General features: G+C 48.3%; 1 protein-coding gene across 1 annotated transcript in view; it reads right to left on the bottom strand.

Moving 5' to 3' along the window:
• CSMD2 (CUB and Sushi multiple domains 2) overlaps positions 1-22,484 on the bottom strand; it is a 669,690-nt gene that overhangs the window by 265,712 nt on the left and 381,494 nt on the right. Inside the window, exon 13 of the mRNA XM_060142710.1 lies at positions 18,139-18,321. Coding sequence (XP_059998693.1) covers positions 18,139-18,321 — 183 coding nt within the window. The remainder of the gene's footprint in view (positions 1-18,138; positions 18,322-22,484) is intronic.

The following is a 22,484-nucleotide window of genomic DNA, read 5'->3' as shown; positions in this document are numbered from 1 at the left end:
AGATTGATCTGTTGAGAGAGACAAGGAAAAACAGCATATGAGGTGGTGCTAGCTGGCACTGCAAGACATCATATGTCTTAACCCATTAACCCTCACAGCAGCCCTCTGAGGTGGATACTATTATTATCCCCATTTTACAGATGCAGATGCTGAGTCTGGGTGTTCAAGTAACGTGCCCACAGTCACAAGGCATGTAAGTGATGGGGCTGGGATGTGAACGCAGTCAAGCTGGTTCCAAAGCCCGAGCTCTCAACCACAATACTGATTTTCTCCAGTGGCAGGGAGGCTTACCAACTCAGATATTAAAACATATTATAAAGCTGCAATAATAAAATCTGTAATGTATCAACTTCAAAGGAGAGATCAATGGAACCAAAAAGGAAAGTTCAGAAAAGGATACAGACATCCAAAAATGTAGTATATGATGAAGGGGGCTTTTTAAATTAGCAGGGTAAAGTTGATTGATCAATAAGGGATGCTTGGACAAATGGCTACCATTTGAATCTGGAATGGAGAAATTAGATCCACGTTTCACTCAGTATACCATAGAAGTACTAGAAGAAAATATAAGGAATATTTGTATAATCTCAGAGGTGGGGAAGGACTCAGCATTATACTAAGGTTAGAATCATAAAGGAAACAGTATTTTAAGTTACAGAAATGAAAAACTTTGGGATTTCAAATATCACCATAAAAGGCAAATAGCGAGGACCAAATGAAATATTTGCAAGATATTACAATTAAATATTTACTATGTTTAACATATGAAGAACTAAAATTCCACAAAAAGATAAACACTCAAAATAGACGTATGGGCCAAGGTAATTAAGAGGCAACTAACAAGTGAATAAAGTTGGTCAATAAAGATTGGGGAAATGTACAATATTATAAGAAAACAAAAACTTCAAACAATAGGGCTGTCAAGTTGGCAAAGAAAAAACAGACAGCATGGAACTTTGCAAGAGGATGGAGAGAAGCTGGCAGGGTAGATGGAGACAAAGCAGATGAAGGTAGGAGGAAAAACAAGAGAGTGGTTTCCAGAAGGAGGGAAGGGCTACCTGTCCGGAAACAGAGTGGAGCATCTGGGTAAAACCCTTCGGGTTTTAGCAACAGGAGGCTCATTGGTGACCTCGGTGAGAGCAGTTTCCAGGTGTGGTGGACACAGAGGTCAGAACGGATGGGGTGAGAAGGGACTGGGAAGTAAGGAGTGGTCACAGCAAGGAAAGACATCCCGTCAAAGGAGTCTGGACGCGAAGGAGAGTATTCAAGAACGGGCAGGATGTGGGAGGTGTGAAGAAAGAGTTTTACTTTTAAGAGAAGAGGGACCTGGGGAAATTTAAATGGTGATGGGAAGGACGTAGCAGAAGGGGGAGGCTGAGACAGACGAAAGAGGATGAATTACATGAGGCATAGATTCCTGAGAAGGTGGGAGGCGAGGGGGAATCTATAGGAAAGTTTTTGAAACAGTGACTCTTTGTGAAAGCAATGTGGTGGGTCATGGGCTGGATGCTAAAATAAAAGAAAAAAAACAAAAACAAAAGGAAGAGAACGGGAAATAACTGAGTGCACTATAGGGATAAAGGTAAGTACTGTTTGTGAATCTGTTTCAATCATGTGTGTGTGTGTGCTGCACTGCATTTCTTACTGTTAGTTTAAAGGTGTTTGAAGGTACCTGATCTAAAGCCAAAATGGGATGCAGAAGCTACAGGGGGATTGGTTTTTGATGGGAGAGAGGAGTGAGTGAGCATCTCTGGTATTAAAGGTGGGAAGGTGAGAGGAAGGATGGGGATGGTGATGATCTGCAGGCTTGGTGTCTTTGGAATTTGGAAGTTGAGGACGTCGTCTGCCAGGTGGGAGACAAGGTCATTCTCCAGGGTAAGGTGAGGAGGGGCGCTGTTCCCAGGATGGGGTGGGGGAAGTGGAGAATGCTTGGCATAGCTTCCATGGGGAAGAGGAGATCAGACTGACTTAAGAAACACAGATGGCGGCTGGGCACTGTGGCAGGCTTGACTGAGACTGGTGACCTTGAACTTGTAGCAGCACCAATTTGCCTGGCTGGGCGATTTTCTCCAGCAGTGCTCACCCAAGCAGGAGAGGCCCGATCACATTGTTGTTGCTTCACTGTGCATCTCTGAACCAGTAAACTGAGGTAGCTCTGCTGATGAATGCTAGAACTGAGTTGGAGCCAGAGGCTTTACAAAGCCACGAATGAATTCCTTTCACCTCTTTCTGCTCAGAAGCTCAGAGTACAGTAGTTTTCATCTGAGGTTTTTCAACATCTCTGGCACTGGAGCTGGTGAGAGTTATTATTTAACTTCCTTGGGCCTGAGGAAGCTGGATGAGGTTTTCAAAGTCACATGCATGAAGCTGAAATCAGTCATCCAGCCGGGCTCATCCTTATCATAAACAAGATTAAGTTAATGCTGGGTTCTCTTTGAGGAGAACTGAGGATGCCTTCCAGAAACTCATACACATTCCAAAAGAAGCATCAGGCATAAACAGATGACGCTGTCCACATATTTCCTGAGCAAGGAACATGTCCTCTTCAATTCATATTTGATGTAATTTGATTGAAAAGCCATGAATTGTGTCAAGCTTTTGTGTTTCTTTGTTTTGTTCCATCCCCACCTCGCAGGCAGGCAAAAGCGCAGGCCCCCTGCGTTAGGTGAGCAGGGCATTCGACAGAGCTGAGCCCTCCCCCATTCCTGAAACGCTTCCTTTCTGTCTCCTGTGCAGGCCCCTTTGCATGGCCTTGGAATGTCTCCACCTAGCTGGAGTACTAACGGAGCATCTGCTGTGCGACAAACACTAATCTAGATATGGGAGGCAACCAACCAGACAGATCAGCAAGTCCTCAGCTGGCATGAAGTTTACATTCTAATAGGTGGCAAAGAACATAAGACAGAGTGAAGGGAAAAGAGTGAATGGGGGGGGGTGCTTGCTTTCAATAAGGTGGTCAGTGATGGCCCGTCTGAGGAGGCATCTTCTGGGATGTGGCCAGCAGTCCTAAGGGAAGATCATTCCAGGTGGAGGGAACTGCAAGTGCAAAGGCCGTGAGGTGGGAGCAAGCTTGGTGTATGTGAGGGACAGAAGGGAAGCCAATAGAGCAGGAGCAAGGTGAACCATGGAGCTAGGAACATGACATGAGTAGGAGAGGACAGCAAAGATCTTTTAGACTCAGAAGGAGTCTGGATTTTATCAGAGCAAATTAAATGAAAAATGGCCAAAACTGATCTCCTAGTCTTTTTTCCCAAACCGGTTCTCCTAGACTCTTGCATCTGGAACATTCCCCGGCATCAGGGAATGATTCAGCTCTGCCGTCACCCAGTTATGGGCTTTCCCTTGACCCCTTCCCGCTTCCCACCACTCTTCCTTATGCCCTTGCCTCCTAAATGATACTGGTAGCCCAGACCCTCCCAACACATTCATACTTGGTATGTAACTGTCTGATGTACATCTCTACTGGAGATCCCACCAGCACCCTGAATGCGTGTCCAAAATTGATCTCTTTATCTATTTTCCTAAGCCACCTTCATTCCTTATCTCCATGAATGACAATACCCAGTTGCCTAAGCAAAACATATCAACTTCTTTTCCCTTGCTCCCGAATCCAGTCTGTAACTAACTTCTGCTGATTCTATCTCTTCAGTGTCTCTTGTACTTGTCACAGCCCCACCACACCCTGTTAAGTGAAGGCCCTCTTCCTACTGCAATAGCCTATCTGGTTTTCTGTCTTTAAATCTCATTCCTTTTGAATCCATCCTACCTACTGGCTCCAGAATGAATTTTGTAAATCACAAATTCTCACGATATTTCATCTTTGCTTGGAACTCTTTAAATAAAGACCCCCTGTTGCACAGAAGATAAAGCCTAAACTTCTCAAAAGAGCACAAAAGGACCCTCAAAGACTGAAGGCCCTTGCCAAGCTCTTTTATCTTTATTTTTCCGCCCCCCAACTCGCCCTGACATTCCAGCTACATTAGATTCCTGCAGCCCTACAAATGTGCAAGGCTAACGCCAGGTCTTGCTCTATTTTCTCTTTCTAGAATGTTCTCTCCTTTCCACCTGGAAAACTCTGTTATGCATCATTTCTGTAGAAATGATGTGTCCCCCCCGCCCATTTATCCTTCCTAGCTGCAGCCATAGAGTCTGTACACCAGGCTCATCCCACTCAGTGCCTGCTGAGGTCTGAATGTTTGTGTTCCCCCAAATTCATATGTTGAAATCCTAATGCCCAAAGGTGATGGTACTAGTAGGTGGGGCCTTTGGGGGCTCCTTAAATAATGAGGGTGGAGCCCTCCTGAGTGGGATCAGTGCTTTATAAAAGAGGCTCCAGAGAGATCTGCTCCCCTCCTGCCATGTGAGGATACAAGGACTGCGACCTGGAAGAGGACCTTTACCAACAAGGCTGGCACCCTGAACTCAGACTTCTAGCCTCCAGAACTGTGAGCAATACATTTCGGTGGTTTATAAGTCACCCAGTCTGTGGCATTTTACTATAGTAGCCCGAATGGACTAAGGCAGTACCCAAGCCACGCTTGGCTATAACCCCACCAGCCTGAGAGCAGAAGAATGAAATCCTGCATTAGTAGGCTCTGGGTTGCCAAGTGTCTTCCAAACCAGAGGCTCTCCCATCCCTACCATGCTGGCTTTGTCTACCTAATAACTCCAACACTAATATTATTAGTAATAACTATAACAAAAATAGGAAACCGGTACTTACTAAAAATTGGCACCGTAGATACAATAGTGAACAAGACATATACTGTTTTGCCCTCAGGAAATTTACAGTCTAGGAGGGCACCAGACAATCAACAAATGACATAAGCATAGCTTGTTGTGCTAGAATGTATTATGCATTCACAACCATTCCTTCCGCCCTGCCCTCACCTTGCTTCCTTTCAGGCAGAGCCCTCCTGACCACCCCACTGACTTTGCGCTTGGCCTTGTGACTTGCTTTACCCCATGGAAGGTGAGTGGACACGGCACAGGACATGTGCATAGCAGGCACGTCTAGAATAAGAGGCTATGTAGAGCTCCCCTGAGCCCTGCAGAGCTGCAGCTGACCTACAGCCCTCATGCGACGCAAGTAAGAAATAAATATTTGTTGTTGCAAAAGTCATTGAGAGTTTTGCAATGTTGATGCTACAGCAAAAGTTGACTAACATGTTTATGAAATGGGATATGGAGAAATCAGAAAGTGAAGGATAGCTCTTTCGGATAGGGTAGCTAGAGAAGGCCTCTCTGGGGAGGTGACAGCTTTAGGGGTGATGAGAAGGATCCAGCCTCCTGAGGAACATTCCAACGTGGTAAACCTCAAGTCAAAGGCATTGAGGTAGGAGAGTTTAGTGTATCTGAGGGTCTGAAAGAGGGCCTGTGTGTCTGGGAAAAGTAAGCAAGTGGAGAGGGGCACAGGATGACGGGAGAGGGAGGAAGGGGGCCATTACAGCACCTCTTAGATCTTTGGCTCAGAGATCACCCTCAGTGATCATGGGTCATGGTTGGGGAGGCCACGTAATACAATGCCCAAATTGGGACACTTTTGAGAATGAAAGATGGTACCACTAATAATTACCTTAGGACAAAAGATGTAAACAGGGAGGGTCCCAAGCAAGTATGGATGTATGGTCACTCCACACGTGGTCTTTTTATTTCCCTTCCACAAAAGTATCCTTTATCCTGAGAAAGTAGCTTCTGCCTCAAGTTCCTCATTCACAATCCAATCCCCTTCTGGAATGGAATCTTAAATCAAAGCTCACGGGGAGGGGCCTAACAATTGCTAAATTCTCGTCTCCTGCGATTGGACCCTGATCCCTGAACCCCCTTAGAGGCTTGGCATAAACTGACTGCTTATCGGCGAAGGCCAACGTCGGGGGATTACCCGCTGCCTGGAATTACCCTGCGGTCGTGATTGACTTTTGCCACGCCTCTGGAATAATGCCCACCCAAACCACGCCTGGCGCTTACCCTAGGCTTTAGACGCTCTCCAGACCTGCTCAGAGGTCCTGGCCCAGGCCAGGCTCTGGGCTGGGGTCTTATGTGCTCCGTAGCTGCTGGCTGAGGACCTCCTGCCACCGGCTCGAAGGACAGTTTTGGTCCCTTATGGAACAAAGCATGAAGAAAAATCCCTGCTCTCCGCTCCTGGGAAGGAACTGAGTCTACGCTCCTGGGGCTCAGCCTCTACCTTGAAAACAGGCTATGAATTCTTTGGAAAGTCTATGTAGGCAAAGCAAGCCACCACTCCAGAGCTGGAGCAAATGGGAATCCTGGAAAATTTGGGTTTGCCTGTTGTTTTGAGCGGGGAGGTGGGGGGAAGCCTTCTGTACCTTGCTTTCTACTTCCACATGCAGAAAAATTAGATCGACAACTTCTAAATCACACCTTTGTTGTGACAATTCATTGTGCTGAAGCTTCTGAAGGCATGACGTGTAGCCCCATGCCTGGGCACACGGGCGTTATACGTTCAATCTGTGTTGAATTTGCAATGAGAGGCATGTGTCAGTGCTGCTGCCGGAGGCCACGTCTCCACACAGGCCTCTGCTCGGCATGTCTCCAAGTCTCAACCAGCCTGAGGAGGCAGCCAGAGCGGGGTCCCCTCACCTCTCCCCAGCATAGCCCATTCCTCAAGCAAGCAAGACTCCAGATCGAAAGGTTTGCACTCTGGTCCTCAGTCCCTCTTCTCAGTGGATGAGCAGATAACTCCAAACCCAGAGGATTCTGACAAAACTCCTCCTTTGTGGGAATGAATGCTTGGCTGCTAAGACTCCGTGTGTCACCTTCTCTGGGAAGACCGACTGAGGGAAGGAGATGTATTCTGTCAGCTGCACGGAGGTGCCTGGAGCTGAACAGCTTGACACTTGAGTGTTGGCTATTCTGTCAGACTTGAGTTCTGTCTGGGATTCCAAGGTGCTGTGCCCTGCGGGGTGAGGAATGGAGGCCCTGACGACCCGGTCTTTCCACGTGCCAAGCAAAGGCTTCTCAAAAGCGCTTCTCACTGCTGTGAGGTCCTACAGCTGCCTGGGCTCAGCCCCCAGGATCTCTGAGTGATACTCGTGGGGACTCTCCTTGCCACAGGGCAGACCTCAGTGGGCCTCTGTGCCCTCTGCTGGGGTTAGCTTCAACTGTTCTCAATTAACTTCATCAGCCAGACACAGGTATTAGCTGGCGAGAAAAGTATGCGGGCACGACGTAGCCCAAGAACCCAAGCCTTCCTATTAGCCAGGGGAATTCAAGAAAGGGTGTAGACTACATCCCCCAAAGCTCAGAAGTGCTTCTGGGACCCCTCGGAGAGCCCTACCATCTCCTCTGAGGCTGTCTCAGCAGAGCATCTTCACTCAGGCATTCTAGTGTTATCCATGGTCCTGGCCACCCTAAGCCCAGCCATAACCACAGACCACCAGCCACTGCGGACTGGACAAGAACACTTAGTGGCTGTTCCCCTGGATTGTAAGGGAGTATGTTTGGATTCCTTCCAGGGGAATCCACGATGATCCAGGGGAGTTCACAGTTAGCATGAGAGAGCTACCTTCAAGACCGGGAGCTTGACCTGACTCCCTGAGTAAGATGGGAGTTAACCAGGTAGCCAAGGGGAGCAGTCCCGTACTCAGCCCATCTCCTGAGACCCCCAGATTGCCTTTGTACATAGGACTGGAGGAAGGGTCTTTGTTTCCCCAAGAGAGGTAGCCCAAGGCTCTCCTTGAAAGCCAACCCCTAGAAAAGGCGAGCAGTGCCTTCCCCAGGAACCACAGAGCCTGAGGATACCCACAACACCCAGCACTGATGGGGATGTACCTCTGGCCACGTGAGATGACAGGTTCATCCAGAGGCTCACAGGACAGGGGAGGGTACTGGGAGAGCTTTGAGTCCCAGCCCCTGAGCCAGCAGCTGTGAAAACAGACCCTGACTAGAGAGGCTGTGTCTCCCCCATAGCTCTCTTAGCAGACACTGCAGAGCACCATGGAGAAGGCACGGTCTGTGCTGCTGCATGGGGAATGCACTTGGCATACACATAACTTTGAAAATTTTATAAAGGGAAAAGAACCTGTTGGCTCTGATTCCAAAGCTGAAAGCTGAAGTGAGAATGGTAGGTATACCCATTCCCCACCGGCCCTCAAGCAGAGGTCACTGTCCAGGATAAGACCCCTAAAACTTGGTCAGTTTTTCCAGCCCCCAGTCCACCCAGGTGGCTGTGGTCCCCAGGTACCTTGGACCAGGACTCTTAGCTGTAGGAATATGGCCTTCAGACTGTTTCTGCAGCTTGGTTCTGGATATATCCCTGGGTTGGACTGGGCTGAAATTTTGCCCATGATCCTCCAAGAAATCTGAGAATCTTCCAACTGGAATAAATTTTTCTTCCTTACATACTGGTAGCACTTTGTGGCCACATCTATAAATTGCAGTAATTCAAAGATTGCTTTATAATAAAAGTATGTGCTTGTCACACTCACTGGACCATGAGCTCTTGGCGGACAAGAACCACGTTAAAATTATGCCCATCCCTTCCCCAGTTCCCTTTTCCAATTGTCGGGTGTATAGCAGCCCCTCCCCTCCACATTTTGCTGCATTCAGAGAAGTGAAAAGCAGGCAGTCGCAACATCGAGTTGTAACGTCACAGTACTGAACTTTGCATCCCATGCCTCACTAGGATATCAATACTGAGGTCAACATTCCTTGGACCCCAGAAGGCCACCATCATCGTAACCACCTGAGTTATGGCAGCCTCAGCCTGGCCAGCCTCATAGCAACAACATATGATCACAACATATGACCACGTACATCCCAGCCCCATGCCTCAAGAGGCTGCCATCTTGTCAGGAGACCAAGCCCCTCAGGAATGATCCCAAACACCCCTGCAAGCAACGGGCACACAGTAGGTATTGCCTATTAGTGGGGTTCACTAAGCTGATCTAGAACACTTAGGAAGGCTTTAGAACAATCATTCCTGGACCCCATCCCAGACCTGCTGAATCAGAATTTCTGGGGATGAGACCACGATTCTGTATTTTAAAAAGCCTATGAGTGATTCTCACATTAGCTGGGTTGGGTCTATTCTGTATTGGGCAGGGCCATCAAAGATACCTCCTTCCCCCATAATGTATCCATTTAAAAAGAAAGGTAACAAGTGCTGTTTGTGACCCACACTGGTGTGGTAGGAAAGGCGCTGACTCTGCTTCCTTGGATGTGCTGGGAGCCTCCTTTGTGAGCCATCCCTTCACATCCAGTCTTTGCCTGATGAGACCCTACCCAGGTACACTGAACACTTTTATTCCACAGACTCACTTCTTACAGCCAGATCCTGAGCCCAGCCCAGCCACGCCTGACAGTCATGGGGAAGTCCTGTCGCCTCAAACCAGTGGGCTGAGATGTGAGTCTGGTTTCATACAGTCAGCATTTGGTGGGCTTGCGAGGAACCCAGCACACCCACAGGCCCACAGAGTTTCGGGACCCTCCCCACCTGCCACCCCTGCCCCACCATGTGTGCCCCAGCTCAGGGACTGGGCTTCTGTTCTGGTTCTTGGTTTCCTATCCAGTCCCTGCTGTGAGTAAAGCTCTTAATGAAACTGTAGCCTCTTGCTGGGGCTGGGATACCCTGCACAGGTAGACCCTGTTCCCCTGGGTGAGGACCTGATTCAACCCAGAAGCCACCTTCACCCATCAAGTATCTGCCTATTTAAGAATAAGGGTAACAAGTGATGTATGAGCCACACTGGCCTGGTAGGACAAGTGTTGACTCTACTTCCTTGGATATTCTGATTGGAAGTGCTGGCAGGCCCCTTCGGGAGCTATCCCTTCATTCAGGGTTAGTTCTCCGAGCCTCGGCCTCCCTCGCCTCTGGGTTACCTTTCCCAGGCTGCCCCTGTGGTCCTGGTAGGCTTTGCAGCCATGACTGCAGTGTCCATTCCCCACTGCAGGAGCAGACAGAGATGCTTCCCAGCTCTTGCCATCATCAGGACTTTCTGCTCAAGGAACTGACACTTTTGGAATACTGGGGTCCTTCTACAGAGCAGGCGCCCCCAGCTCTCCTCATCACCAGTACAGTGAGACCACACGTCTTCAGTGTCCAGGTGCTGGGGGCCTGGGTAATGGAGGAAGGGGGCCCAGAACTACACACGCTGGTTTTCAATTTCCAGGAATGGACCTGAAATTGACAAACTCGGACCAAAGCAATCCCCAGGTTCCCTGCTTCTCTCCCGGGGCCACGTGTGTGTTCACGGGACCTTTAAGGCAGCCCAGAGAAATGAGGAGAACACTACATCAGCGGAGGAAGTTCACAGCACCCTTCTGATGGCAGCCCCTGCCCCAATCACAAGCAGTTCCCAGGAATATTATCGCTCACACCGAGGCTGACGTTTTCAGACTTCAGCTGATCCCAGTTCTAGCTCTGAACATTTGAAAGAGGCAATTTCCAAGGACTCTGGCCATTGTGATCATATTTTCTGGGACAAAGGAAAGGATGCTTGAAATTGCACTTGTCCTGGAAAATCTGGGATTATATATTTAGGGGGAACGCCAGGATTCAGCCACAGAGAGGAGGGAAAACGGGACATGCTTCATGTGTGCACAGGGCATCGCGGTCGAGGTGGGAGGGGAGTGAAAAAGCACCTGCCTGTTTAAAAAGACAGCTAGCAAGAGACGTACGTGACCTATGTGAAGAAAATCACAAAGCTGTTATATTTAGAGAAATGAAAGTAGATGAACAAAGAGAGTGACACACCATGTTTCTGGATGGGAAGGCTGTGTAGTACAAAAACGCCTATTTCCCTCAAGTTAATTTATAGTTTAATAGGAGCACACATACAAAATCCCAATTGGATTTTCTTTTACTATGACAAAATGATTCTAAAATTAATCTTGAACAGCAAACAGATGAGAATAACAATGAATATTCTGAAAGAGAAAATAATTAAGGGAGGAAGGAGTAGTTTCCAGCTCTGCCAGATATTAGAACATATTATAAAACAACAATTAAAATTATTCAACACCGGTGCTAAGATAGAATGAGCAGCACAACAAAGCGGTGAGTCAAGAAACAGACTTAACTACATTTGAGGATTCAGAATGTGCTAGAACAATTCATTTCTCTCAAATCAAAAGGGAAATGAATTACTCAATAAATCGTGTTGGAAAACTGTGTAATAGTTTGGACAATATCATGCATTCATCTAAATAAACTCCAGATGGAATAACAAATTATATTTTTTTTAAAAAATCAAATTACTGACAAATAACTAAAAATACAACAAGCTGTTTCTCAGATCTGTGGCAGAATGATAACTTTGTCAGCTTTGAAAAGAAATCACAAATATCAAGAGATTTGTCTATATAAAAATGTAAAAGAACTGTACAATGTAAAATAACAAAACAAAAAGAAAGAAAAAAGAAAGCTAGAGATTGGGAAGATGTGTGTATCAAGTAGAGAGATCCTTCAAATTGGAAAGGAAAATACCAACATGATACTCTCGCAGCCACACGTCAGGACAGACAATTGTTACATGGGGGTTACAAATAGCAAATGTCCCATGTCCTTGCTGGGCAGGACTGGACCCAGGCCAGTTGGAGAAAGGCCAGAACTGGAGTCTCTGTCCAGGGTCCTGTAATGGACATCCTGACACCACTTTCATACCTCTTGTTCCAACAGGGGCATGCTTCCAGCCATGGGCACCAACCAGTCTCTCCAGACCCTACTCCCACGGACCCCACCTCTCTTCTTTCACTCACCCACGGTTGGCAGCAGCCGAGCCCTTTAGGAACCACTGCAAATCAAGTACGCAGACTGTGCATGTGTGTGTGCACGCGCATGTGTGTGTGTGTGTATGTGTGTCAATGTATCCAATGAACATCCTCCTTCTGTAGGGGTCCAAACGCCCTGGCTTTTCTCAGAACCCAGTACTGCCACTAGGGTAGCTCCCTTCCCAGCAGGGCTTCAAATCTGTCCTCCCCTCTTTGAGCCCCAACTATTCTAATAGCGATGACCTAAGTCTATGCTGTAAGAGCAGAGGGGCTGTTGCTTCCCTGTTCCACACCCACTACGGTGCCTGCCCCATCGCTGGCCCCCAATGAATATGTGTTAAATAAAAGAATGAATCTTCATGGGGCAGGTTCTAAATGCATCTGATTCACCAATGCTTTCTAGTTGAAAAGCTAAATTTTGAACCACAAGAGCCCACTTTAATTTACATAATTATGTCTATCTTCATGTTAGAGCGAGCTCTTTGAAGTCAAGGGATGTGCTCAATTCGTCTCTACATTCGCAGCACTTATCATAACATTTGGCACTTGGCGGAAGTTGACAAGGGTGTGCTGGAGGGATGTATTCAACTTACACCTATTAAATTAGCAATTTTTAAAAGGCCGCACAAATACTTGAGGTTTGGCGATGCTGGTAGAGGTTACAAGAGATAGATGTGACCTATATGAAGGAAACCACAAAGTTGTTATATTTAGAAAAGGGGAAGTAGATGAACACAAGAGAAATCTATGCCATATTTCTGGATGGGAAGGACATGTATTATACGAATCTTATTTTTAACCTTAAAGCTTTCGCTGTTGACATTATGACCTGGCACAACATTTTGGGGGAGAAACATAGGAGTATACAACAAGAGCTATTTTTAAATGTTCCTACTCTGCCCCAACAACGTCACTCCTGGAAACTTATCTTAAGAAAATAATTCAAGAGAAGAAAAAAAAAAAAAAGGCCATACACTTGAAGATGTTCATTATAGCCGTGTATAAAAATAATTGAACATAATTGGTAGCCTAAGTTACGGTCCACTCACTAGACAGAATATTCCAGAGGTATGAAGAATGATAACTACAAAAGACATGTAGTAGCATGGCAAGATATGCAATATAATGTGAACTTGAAGAGACAGACTGCGAGACGGTATGTTCACTTTGATTAAAACCATACGAAATATGTGTGTACATGCATAAGAATCAAAAAGGAATGGCCAAATTTGAAAATGATTAAGGAAATGAATGAAGAGTATCTTATTCATTTAAACTTTTAAAATACTAGAATATACCAAAAGCCTGTGTTGAGTAGTGGCCCTTAAGCCCCAGATACTTATTGAAAGAGTTAACAGCGCATTCTATAGGACACGGCACTACGAGATCACCACTTCAAGCGGAGCAGCAGCATCTCCAGAGGCCCTCCAGTTCAGAATCTTACCAGGAAAAGCCATACCCTCTTATGCAGCTGACTCTGTACACAGCAGGTGCTCAATAAATCAAAATGGATGGGTAGAAGGAACGAGAAAAAGTGAAGATGAGGAAATGCCTTGACACCAGTATACTGCATATTGGTGCGCAAATACTGACGCAGTCCCAACAAGGGACTACATGGATCTAGCCTTCATGAACCTGTTTCACTCTTGTCAATCTCTGCTACTTCATGGGGGGTAACACAGACAACAGTTTGTTTCTGTAGTCTGGACGACTTTTGTTGTCCTAAGACTTCCCTGTTCCTCCTGCTGCAGATGACCCCTTGGGTTCTGGATGTCTGGTGCCATGGACAGAGTACAGGATATGGAGTAGAAGCCTGCGCTGTCAGTCAATAGTTTAAATTCCAGCCCATCATTTAATGGTTCTATAACCTCTGAGCCTATGTACCTTGTCTCCTTGAGCTTTGTTTTCATCTGTAAAAGTGAGAGAATAAATATTCCATAACGTTGTAGGGAAGACGCCTATCTTCCCAATGACACAAAACATGTAATAAATGCTGGCATGTTCCCTTACCCCATGCTTCCTCACTGTCACTATTCTACAGATTTTAATCACGATCTAACACAAAATGCAACTATATAGATTTCATTGTATTTAGAATTTGACAAGACTAGGTTATCCTAGACTGGTGGTTCTCCATCCTGGGTGGCTTTTTCCCCCAGAGGATGTATGGCGATGTCTGGAGACAGTTTCGGCTGTCACGACTGGCAGTGGGAGGTGGGTGTGTGTGCTACTGGCTTCTAGCGGGTAGAGAATGAGGCTGCTGCTAAAACGTCCTGCAATGCACAAGACTGCCCCCGACAAAAAAGAATCACCTGGCCCCAAATGTCAGTAGCGCTGAGGTTGAGGATCCTGATGACCCTAGGACTCAATCCATTTCTCTGTCCAGCAAGGGACAGGAGGGCACTCGGAGAGGACCATTCCCCGTAGCATCCCTGTGTGGAGCGCCCTCCGTTACCTCCCAACCCTTCAAGCCCCAGCTCCAGCCCTGTATCATCTGTGACATTTTCTTTGAGCCCCAGAGGACCCACTTCTCCCTCCCTTGGTCTCTCAAGGTTCGGCTGCTGGTTTGTAACTCGCACTGTATACATCTCAGTATATTCCCATTTCACACCTATGCTATATACATTGGGCACTCGAGCAATTAGGATTCACACCTTCTCGTGGTGGTTTACAAAATGGCGAAGGGAAGCTGGCATTTGTGCAGTCTTGGCGTTTCTCTGGTGAAGGCTGTTTTGAAACTTCTTCTGCAAGTGGATGTTAATGGACCGATAATTGGTTTCCTGACTTCCTTATGAAGTGTGAAGTATTCTGCTAGCCTGTCAACAAAGCATCAAGTGTTGTGCAAACCACCATCAGAGTTATTTGTATCTTCCTTCCCTTGTATCTCTTGTCGTGGAGGAATAAGTGGACAGGCTCTCGATGTGCCTGTGAGGGAGGTGAAGAGTATGTGTAACCTGTGGGGAGCTTTCTCGCCAGGACCCCAGGTTGAGCATGTTTCCCAGGCAGAGCCCAAAGAGCTCTGACTCCAATGCCTGGCGCTTGGCACGGGGTAGACACACAGTAAATACTGTTGAATGGATGGAAAGTGGCACCGGTGCCACCTGATTTGGAGCAGTGATCCCTGGAGATGTGAATGAGCTAAGGAAGAAGAGAGGGTAAGAGGAGAGGAGCTGGCTCCATCTTTTCTTTCAAAATGCTTTTCACCGCGAGAAACATCATCTTTAAAACCGAGTGAAAAAAAGACCATCTATTGAGCATCTACTGCTGTGAGGACAGATCGAAAGCCAACGAAATGATTCTGAAGTCTCTGCTTGCTACAGAAAATGTTTTGGAACATGAAGGCAACAGTGTACTTGTGTAGTCTCGGCAGGCAATTCCCGAGTAAGGAACTCTTCTGAAGAAAATGTTTCAAGAGAAGAACAATGCACTGCTGTGCACTTTTCGGACAAATGTTCAAAGAAATTTGAGCCATCGAAACATCCCCCCAATCCTCTTCTAAACCCTCAGAAGGAAAGAGCAGTACTGTTTGCTAAATATTGTGTTAATGTTTATTGTGACTAATGTGTGCTAAAATTTAGGACACTTAAGCTAACGTTTGCTAGAGGTGCTTTTCTATGTACATTTATGACCACATTACAAAACACAGAGGCTGACTGTACTATTTTATATTTTTATAAATGCTTACAGATGTTGTCCCTTTTCTGCAGATCACACACTATGATATATTTGATCTGGGATCAGGCAGAACGCCAAATTTTAACTTTATCCCTTGAAGCATGAGCTGCTCTGTAAATGACCCAGTTTAGAGAGTGGTTTCCAAGTATTCACGATGGAAAATGTGAGGACTATCCATGTCACAGTTGTCTTTTTCTATAAATACGATCATAGAGGCTTAGAATTTGGGGAGTGCCACCCCATCGGATAGATTAGTAAACCAAACTCCAGAGAGAAGTTGCCCTGGACATAGTCGCAAAACTGAGCCGGGACTAAGATCCAGGTCTCCACACGTTGAATCCAAAGTTCTCTCAGAGCACCCGGATTTTCTTAGTACCATCTTTCACCACCTGAGGGCAAGGCCCAGGACCTAGGGATGCATCAGCTTAGGGGCTGGGTACTCAGTAGAGAGCGGACAGAAGGCACTCACTCGTGACCTTGTTTGTGGTGCAAAGGCCTGGGGCCAGCTGGCTCTCCCTGGCCTCCTCCACTGAAGCCAGCACCCCTGAGACTCAAGCTGTGTCTCTTACACCCAAATGACCAGAAAAGCCCTAGTAATGGGAGTACCTTGGGGATACCATCCCCCACCTCCCAGAATCATTCAGAAGAAGAAATGCCATCCTAGGCCCCCAGAGTGCCTGCTTCACAGTTCTCATCAGTAAGCCTGGGGCTCCTCTTCCTTATTTTATTGTTATTTTATTTTTTGTGGTGCGCGGGCCTCTCACTGTTGTGGCCTCTCCCGTTGCGGAGCAACAGGCTCCGGACGCGCAGGCTCAGCGGCCATGGCTCACGAGCCCAGCTGCTCCGCGGCATGTGGGATCTTCCCGGACCGGGGCATGAACCCGCGTCCCCTGCATCGGCAGGCGGACTCTCAACCACTGCGCCACCAGGGAAGCCCCTCTTCCTTATTTTAAACCACAGAGAGCACCGCCCCATATCTTCCAGGACTGCTCTGCCCTCATCTCTTCTCAGGTGATTGTAAGCAGTACCTAGCATCCTGTCAGCTTTCCTCCTGGCAACGAGGGGCCTGCTGAGCAGCACTTACAGAAGGTTCTAGAAACATTTCCTGAAACTACTTCTAAGAGCCAAAGGGTCAAGTAAATTCCTGGAGGGCTTGAGTGACAGACCCCGCCCCCCCTCCCCCGGTAGCGTTCTGCTCCCCGCGTCTCTCAGCTTGTGAGGCAGGGAACTTTATCCTGGTTCCAAGTGGCTGGCTGGCTCTGCTACACACTTCCCTCCTGCCAGCTCTCTGCCCCAGAGACCTGACCCTTTCCAGTTCTCCCAGCCTTGTCTCACCTAGATGGATTTCAGAGATGGAACACCCACACTAGCTGGGACTCCCACAGTCTGGACCTTTGCCTTCTGAGGTCCTGCCTCCGACCCACCCTGGGGAACTTCATTCCACCCGCCCACTCTGCCCTGGGCTCGTTTCTAGACTGTCAGGCCCTTTGTTCCTGCCTGCCTGGAGCTGCCCCCTGCTAACCTCCCCTGCCCCTCTGGTCCCCTTGGCTTTCAGGGTACACATATCTAACCACACTGGGCCACAGATGGGCAGTCAATTTCATGCAATTTTATTTGTTTCAATAAGGGTGATTTGCTTAATGTGTATCTAAGAACGATTTGATCTTTAAACCTCGGCAAGAATTCTTACATAAGCTCGCAAGTCATCAAAAATGCTTTGTCAACTACACAAAGTGATTTTTTTGTTTGAAAAGCAGAATCACCGTGGTATGACCCAACTCACCAACTCACATGCCAAACTCTCTGTCATCACAGATACTCCCTTACAGTCTCCCATGTCATTCCTCTCCCCGGCCCCAAGGGGCAACCACTCTCTACGAGGCAGCCCTCCAAGGCCCTGAGAAGCCCACTGAGATGGCAAGAAAGATCAGAGGGTCAGTCTGTCTGCCCTTCCCCGAGGGAAGCAGATCGTAAGAGACGGAGAGGGGCAGTGGCAAGGGCTGGGAGAAGAAGAGGTGACAGCCCCGAGAGGTGGAACCTTTGATTTCTCAACAAAGACCAAGCCTGCTCCTCTATACACAGTCCCCTTACACTTGCCAATTTCCCTGGGAGCCAGGACTTAAAGTATTCTTTGCGCCGGAAAGTGAGGTCAGACCATCCCAGAGAAAGGAAGAAAGGATTCCTTGTTATCTCCGGAGAACAGAGCACTCAACTCCAACCCTTTCTCTGAAAGATCAACAATTCAAAGACAGCTTGATCCCCAACCCTCCCTAAATCCAATGCAAGAGGAAGCAATCTGATGAAACTTTGTATATATCCCCACAAGGCCATGGCGTCTCGTGGTACCCCAAGGCTGGCACAGAGTCTACCGTCTCACGAAATCATCGCCAGCACCTTCTGCCCTGGCTCGACTATATGGCGTCAATGACAGCAAGAAGGGTGAGGAGGAAATGTCGGGGTCTGACGTTGCTCTCAAGGGTCACCAGGGAGAGGAAGACGGCGTTGAAGAAGGCCCCCAAACGTCAAGAGCAATCATTCTCAGTGCTATGATCCATGTCACTGCCAGAAACGAGGACTCAGCCGGCAACGTTTTGAGAAGGAGAAGAAACCAACCAGAGTGAAGCTACGGTTACGACCTACGAGGTTCCCAAGGGTGGGGTCCGGATTAGCTAGGAAGTGGGCCCCTGGCCTCTCGGTGGAGACCCCGCAGCGGCGCCTTCCCCGCTCACTTACACACGCAGCCTGGCTTCTTAGCCGACCACTGGTTATTCTTTTGGCACGTGATTGCCTTCTGCCCCACCAGCTCAAAGGCCGGCTGGCACTCAAACTGGAGTGTATCACCGTGGCGAAACCAGGAGCCTTCCCTCCAGCCGTAGGCAGGTATTCCAGGATCTCCACAACTGCCCTGCTCGATCTCTGCAAGACAGGAAAAGAGAAAACAGAGACACATGGTGACTCCATGCCTCTCGGAGCTGGAAGGCCATGCTGCACCTCCACCACGAGGCTGGGCTCGGAGGGACCCAGGTGGGCTTTTGATGAGAAACCCTGTAAGGTCGTGTTTAAAACAGCATCTCGGGAGGATGGGGCCCTCCTGCTCTCCAATGCCTGGACTCTATGTCCACACAGAGTGTTCCAGGTGCTTGGATATTTTCATTCAGGGAAGGTGGGGCTACGTGCTTTGTGAGACACCTGTCCTAGGAATTCACAAGCTCACGGTTCGGAGCGATCTTTCCTGACTTGACTCGCATTCAGATTACTCACGTCACTTGATAGATTTTCAGCTCAGTCCCTGCCTGAGCCGTCCAGGCAAGCGCAAGATGAGAAGGTGGCTGACGGTTTGCTGCTTGCCTTTCCCCCAACCAGAGACTAAGTGAGAATCAATATTCACTGGCTTCTGACACGGAAGCACTTTCACGAAGATACATTTTTAATTCGATTTAAGACGGGAGCAGGTAAATTGAAACCCATGACTCATTAAGCATGCCTTTAAATTTTCATTTGATCCAACAGGGGTGAATCAGACAGGGAGTGGGTTCCCTGAGACAGCTCTGAGGGTCTGGGCTCTGGGGACATGATGGGCTGGCTGTCGCGTGGCAGAGTCAATCAGGACCCCGACGTTCCAGGAAAGGAGTCTGTCCTGCCCAAGTCCCTGGAGTTTACCCCGGAGCTGCCCCTGCCTCCACCAGCCCCGTGCTTGGTGCTGTGAGAGATGAAGGGCAGGGAGGCGGGGAGGAAGAAGCAGGAGAGAGGGCAGGGGAGGAGCTCTGCTCCCAGAGAGGAAGGCACCCTGCAGGAAGGACGCGAGGCATGGCTGATGTGACAGATGGTGAGGTGAGGACGGCAGGAGTCCTGTGATTCGGGAGAGAGGCGGCTGGAGTAAGGGGAAGTTTTTGGACATCTTCCCAGGACTGTCAGGCCAAAGGGACCCTGCGCTTTCCGTAGGCACCATTATGGGCTGCCAGGAGCCATAGTCCCCGAAGTTGCTGTGCGTGGCCCTGACATGGGTGATTCTGCAAAAGCTTTCTTACCACAGCTGTTGGGCCCTGTGGGCTGGTCAGGTGAGGCCCGAGTACTGCCGCCTTACATGGATGGGCTGTTGACTGTCACATTCATGGTTCCCTACTACTGGCAGAACAAGGCATTCTTTGGCTGGGATTGTGGGAGTGTGTGTGTGTGTGTGTGTGTGTGTGTGTGAAAGAGAGAGGGATCTAAGTCAAACAGCAAGAGTCCTTGGGTTCGGGGGAGAAGAGGGGTCTGTGTGAGCAGACACCAGGCCTGAGAACTCAAGGGCGGGTCAGCTCACCCGCCTCTCATCTCACACGTGCCCCTGGCCTGTCCCTCTACACACAGCCTGAAAGCACACCTCAACCCTCCTCTGAAGCTGGCTCTCCTGCCAGGGCTGGGGGAAGGCAGCCACTGAGGCATTCCCAGGAAGGTGGCCCCTTGGCTCCAGGTCCCAGAGGCCCAGGGGATCGGAGGAACGGAAGACGGGCCCCGGGACAAGTCAGCCTGCAGGAGTGAGCAGCGAGGCCCTCTTTCTTCCGGAGTCCCCAAACACGTTCTCTCTGGGGCGTGAGGCCCTGGCGAGGACTGTCACTGCGGGCACCCTGAGACCTGGAAGAAGGTACCCAGTGTTTGAAGACAGAGCTGGGGCTCACTGCCTGGGACGGGACCCAGGTTTAAGGTGTCCTGGTGAGGCCCCAGCATGCTGTAGAAGATTTAAGTGTGGGGTCCACCTGGCTGCATCTTAGACCACAGCAGCTACCCTGAAGGTGTGATCAGCTCCAGAGAACAAGCATCCTGAGCGGCAGGAAGAAGCTGCCCAGGCCTCTCCACGGTGCAGGCCTGGCTGTTTCCACACCCATCCGGTTTCTCCTGCCGTCAGTGCGATCAGAAGCATTTAATGAGCACCTACTGTGTGCCAGTCCCTGTGCCAGACACTTGAGACCTGGGCGTGGGCTCTGGGCTCGAGGACTGAACAATCCTGACAAGGAAGCGAGTATTTACGACACAGGGTGCTTTGTGCCATGGATGCGCCCAGGAGGAGCAGCACAACTCAAACTTGGAGGGCGGGGCTGGAAACGGTGCGGGAAGTGATGCACTAACCTTGCGCACAAAACTGTAGGGAGCGCAGAAACTCAGCCATCTAGACAAATACGATCTTAGTGCAATAGTATGTTTTTAGAAAATCAAAATTGATGCCTATAAATCAAATCCAACATGAAGAAAAACACCAGAACTTAATAAAAAGACCAGATCCGACCCAGCACTTGCACAGCTCACCTCACTTGTCCCACCCTAGTCCTGGCCATCAGAGCCTGTCATGATTGAAATGCTATTTTTTTATCGTGGATATTTTGCATTAATCTTGGTTTTTAAAAAATACTACATTAAAATACTATTACTGAGTTCTTTGGTGCCTCCCTTAAAATTATGCCCAAGGTGAGTGTCTCTCTCATCTCAGCCCAATCCCAACCCTGGCATCAGGGAAGGCTTCCTGGAGGAGGCCTTCTTGGAGGATGTTTAAGCTGAGGCCTGAAGTCTGTGTAGGAGCCAGCAGGTGAAAGGAGTATGTGGGATTCATTGCAGCATTATTTACTAACAGCCAAGCCATGGAAACAACTTACATGTCCACTGATGGATGGACAGGTAAAGAAAGCGTGGCACACACATACAATGGAATAGTTCTCAGCCACAAACAAGAAGGAAATCCTGCCATTTGTGACATGGGTGAAACTTGAGGGCATTGTGCTAAGTGAAATAAGTTGTACAGAGAAAGACAAATACCGTATGATCTCACTTATATGTGGAATCTAAAAAAAATGAACTCATAGAAACAGAGAGTAGCATGGTGGTTGACAAGAGTGGGGTGGGGGAAATAGATGCAGGTGGTAAAAGGATACAAAGGTCCAGTTATAAGATGAGTAAGTCGGGGGATATGATGTACAGCATGGCGACTCTGGTTAACGACGGTGTATGGTATATTTGGAAGTTGCTAAGAGGGTAGGTCTTAAAAGTTCTCAACACATACACACACACAAACTGTAAGGTGAGGTGATGGGTGTGTTAACTAACCTTACTGTGGTAATCATTTCACAATATATACATATATCAAATCAACACGTTGTACACCTTAAATTTACACAATGTTATATGTTAATTACATCTCAGTAAAGCTGGGAAGAAGAGAAAGGCATTAGTGGGAGGGAGAGGAGAGGAAGGACCCTTCAGGTGGGGGAGGAGCCCATGCAGAGTCTCAGAGGCTGTTTGCAGGACTGCAATGATAGCAGTGATGATAACTAACTAATCGTTACGATCATAACGAACTTTTAGTTATAGAACTAATCACTCTAGCGCTATGTGCTGGCAGCCACTCTGAGAATTTTACATATAGTGAAATCATTTCATCCTTACAGTACACTGTGACCTAGGTACTATTATCTCCATTTTAAAGGTGAGGAGACTGAGGCACAGAGAGGTGATGTAATTATCCAAGGTCACAGAGCCAGGAAATGGTGAATCTGAGGTCCAAACCCAGGTTGTATGGTTCCAGGGCTCCTCACCACCATGCCACATTGCCTTTCCACAAGCATGAGTACTTTCCACCAGGTGATGAGAGATGGGGCTGGAAGAGGCAGGCAGGGCCAACCCACAAAAGGGCCTGTTCGACCTGCTAACGAGACTGGACTTCAGAGTGTAGGCAATGCGGGCTCAGGAAAGGGTTTCATTCCACTTGGCATTTCATAGTGTGGATTTTAAAAGGTCACCCTGACTACTGCCTGGAGAACGGTCTGGGGGCAGCAATTCTGGAGGCAGGGAGATCATTCATTCATTCAACAAACATCTGAGTGTTTCCTTAGCATGAGCCACTGTGCTGGGTACTGTGGGTGAGACAGAGAACAAGGCAGACACAGGTCCTGCCGCCATGGAGGTTCCGTTCTAGAGGGAGGCTTCCAATGATCTGGGAGCTGTTTTTTTGTTTTGTTTTTTTTTTTTTGCAGTACGGGGGCCTCTCACTGTTGTGGCCTCTCCCGTTGCGGAGCACAGGCCCCGGACGCGCAGGCTCAGCGGCCATGGCT

Source organism: Lagenorhynchus albirostris, chromosome 2 (genome assembly GCF_949774975.1).
Source record: "Lagenorhynchus albirostris chromosome 2, mLagAlb1.1, whole genome shotgun sequence".
NCBI lineage: Eukaryota > Metazoa > Chordata > Mammalia > Artiodactyla > Delphinidae > Lagenorhynchus > Lagenorhynchus albirostris.
Note: the sequence above shows the minus strand (reverse complement) of the source record. Positions and strands in the feature narration are given on the sequence as shown.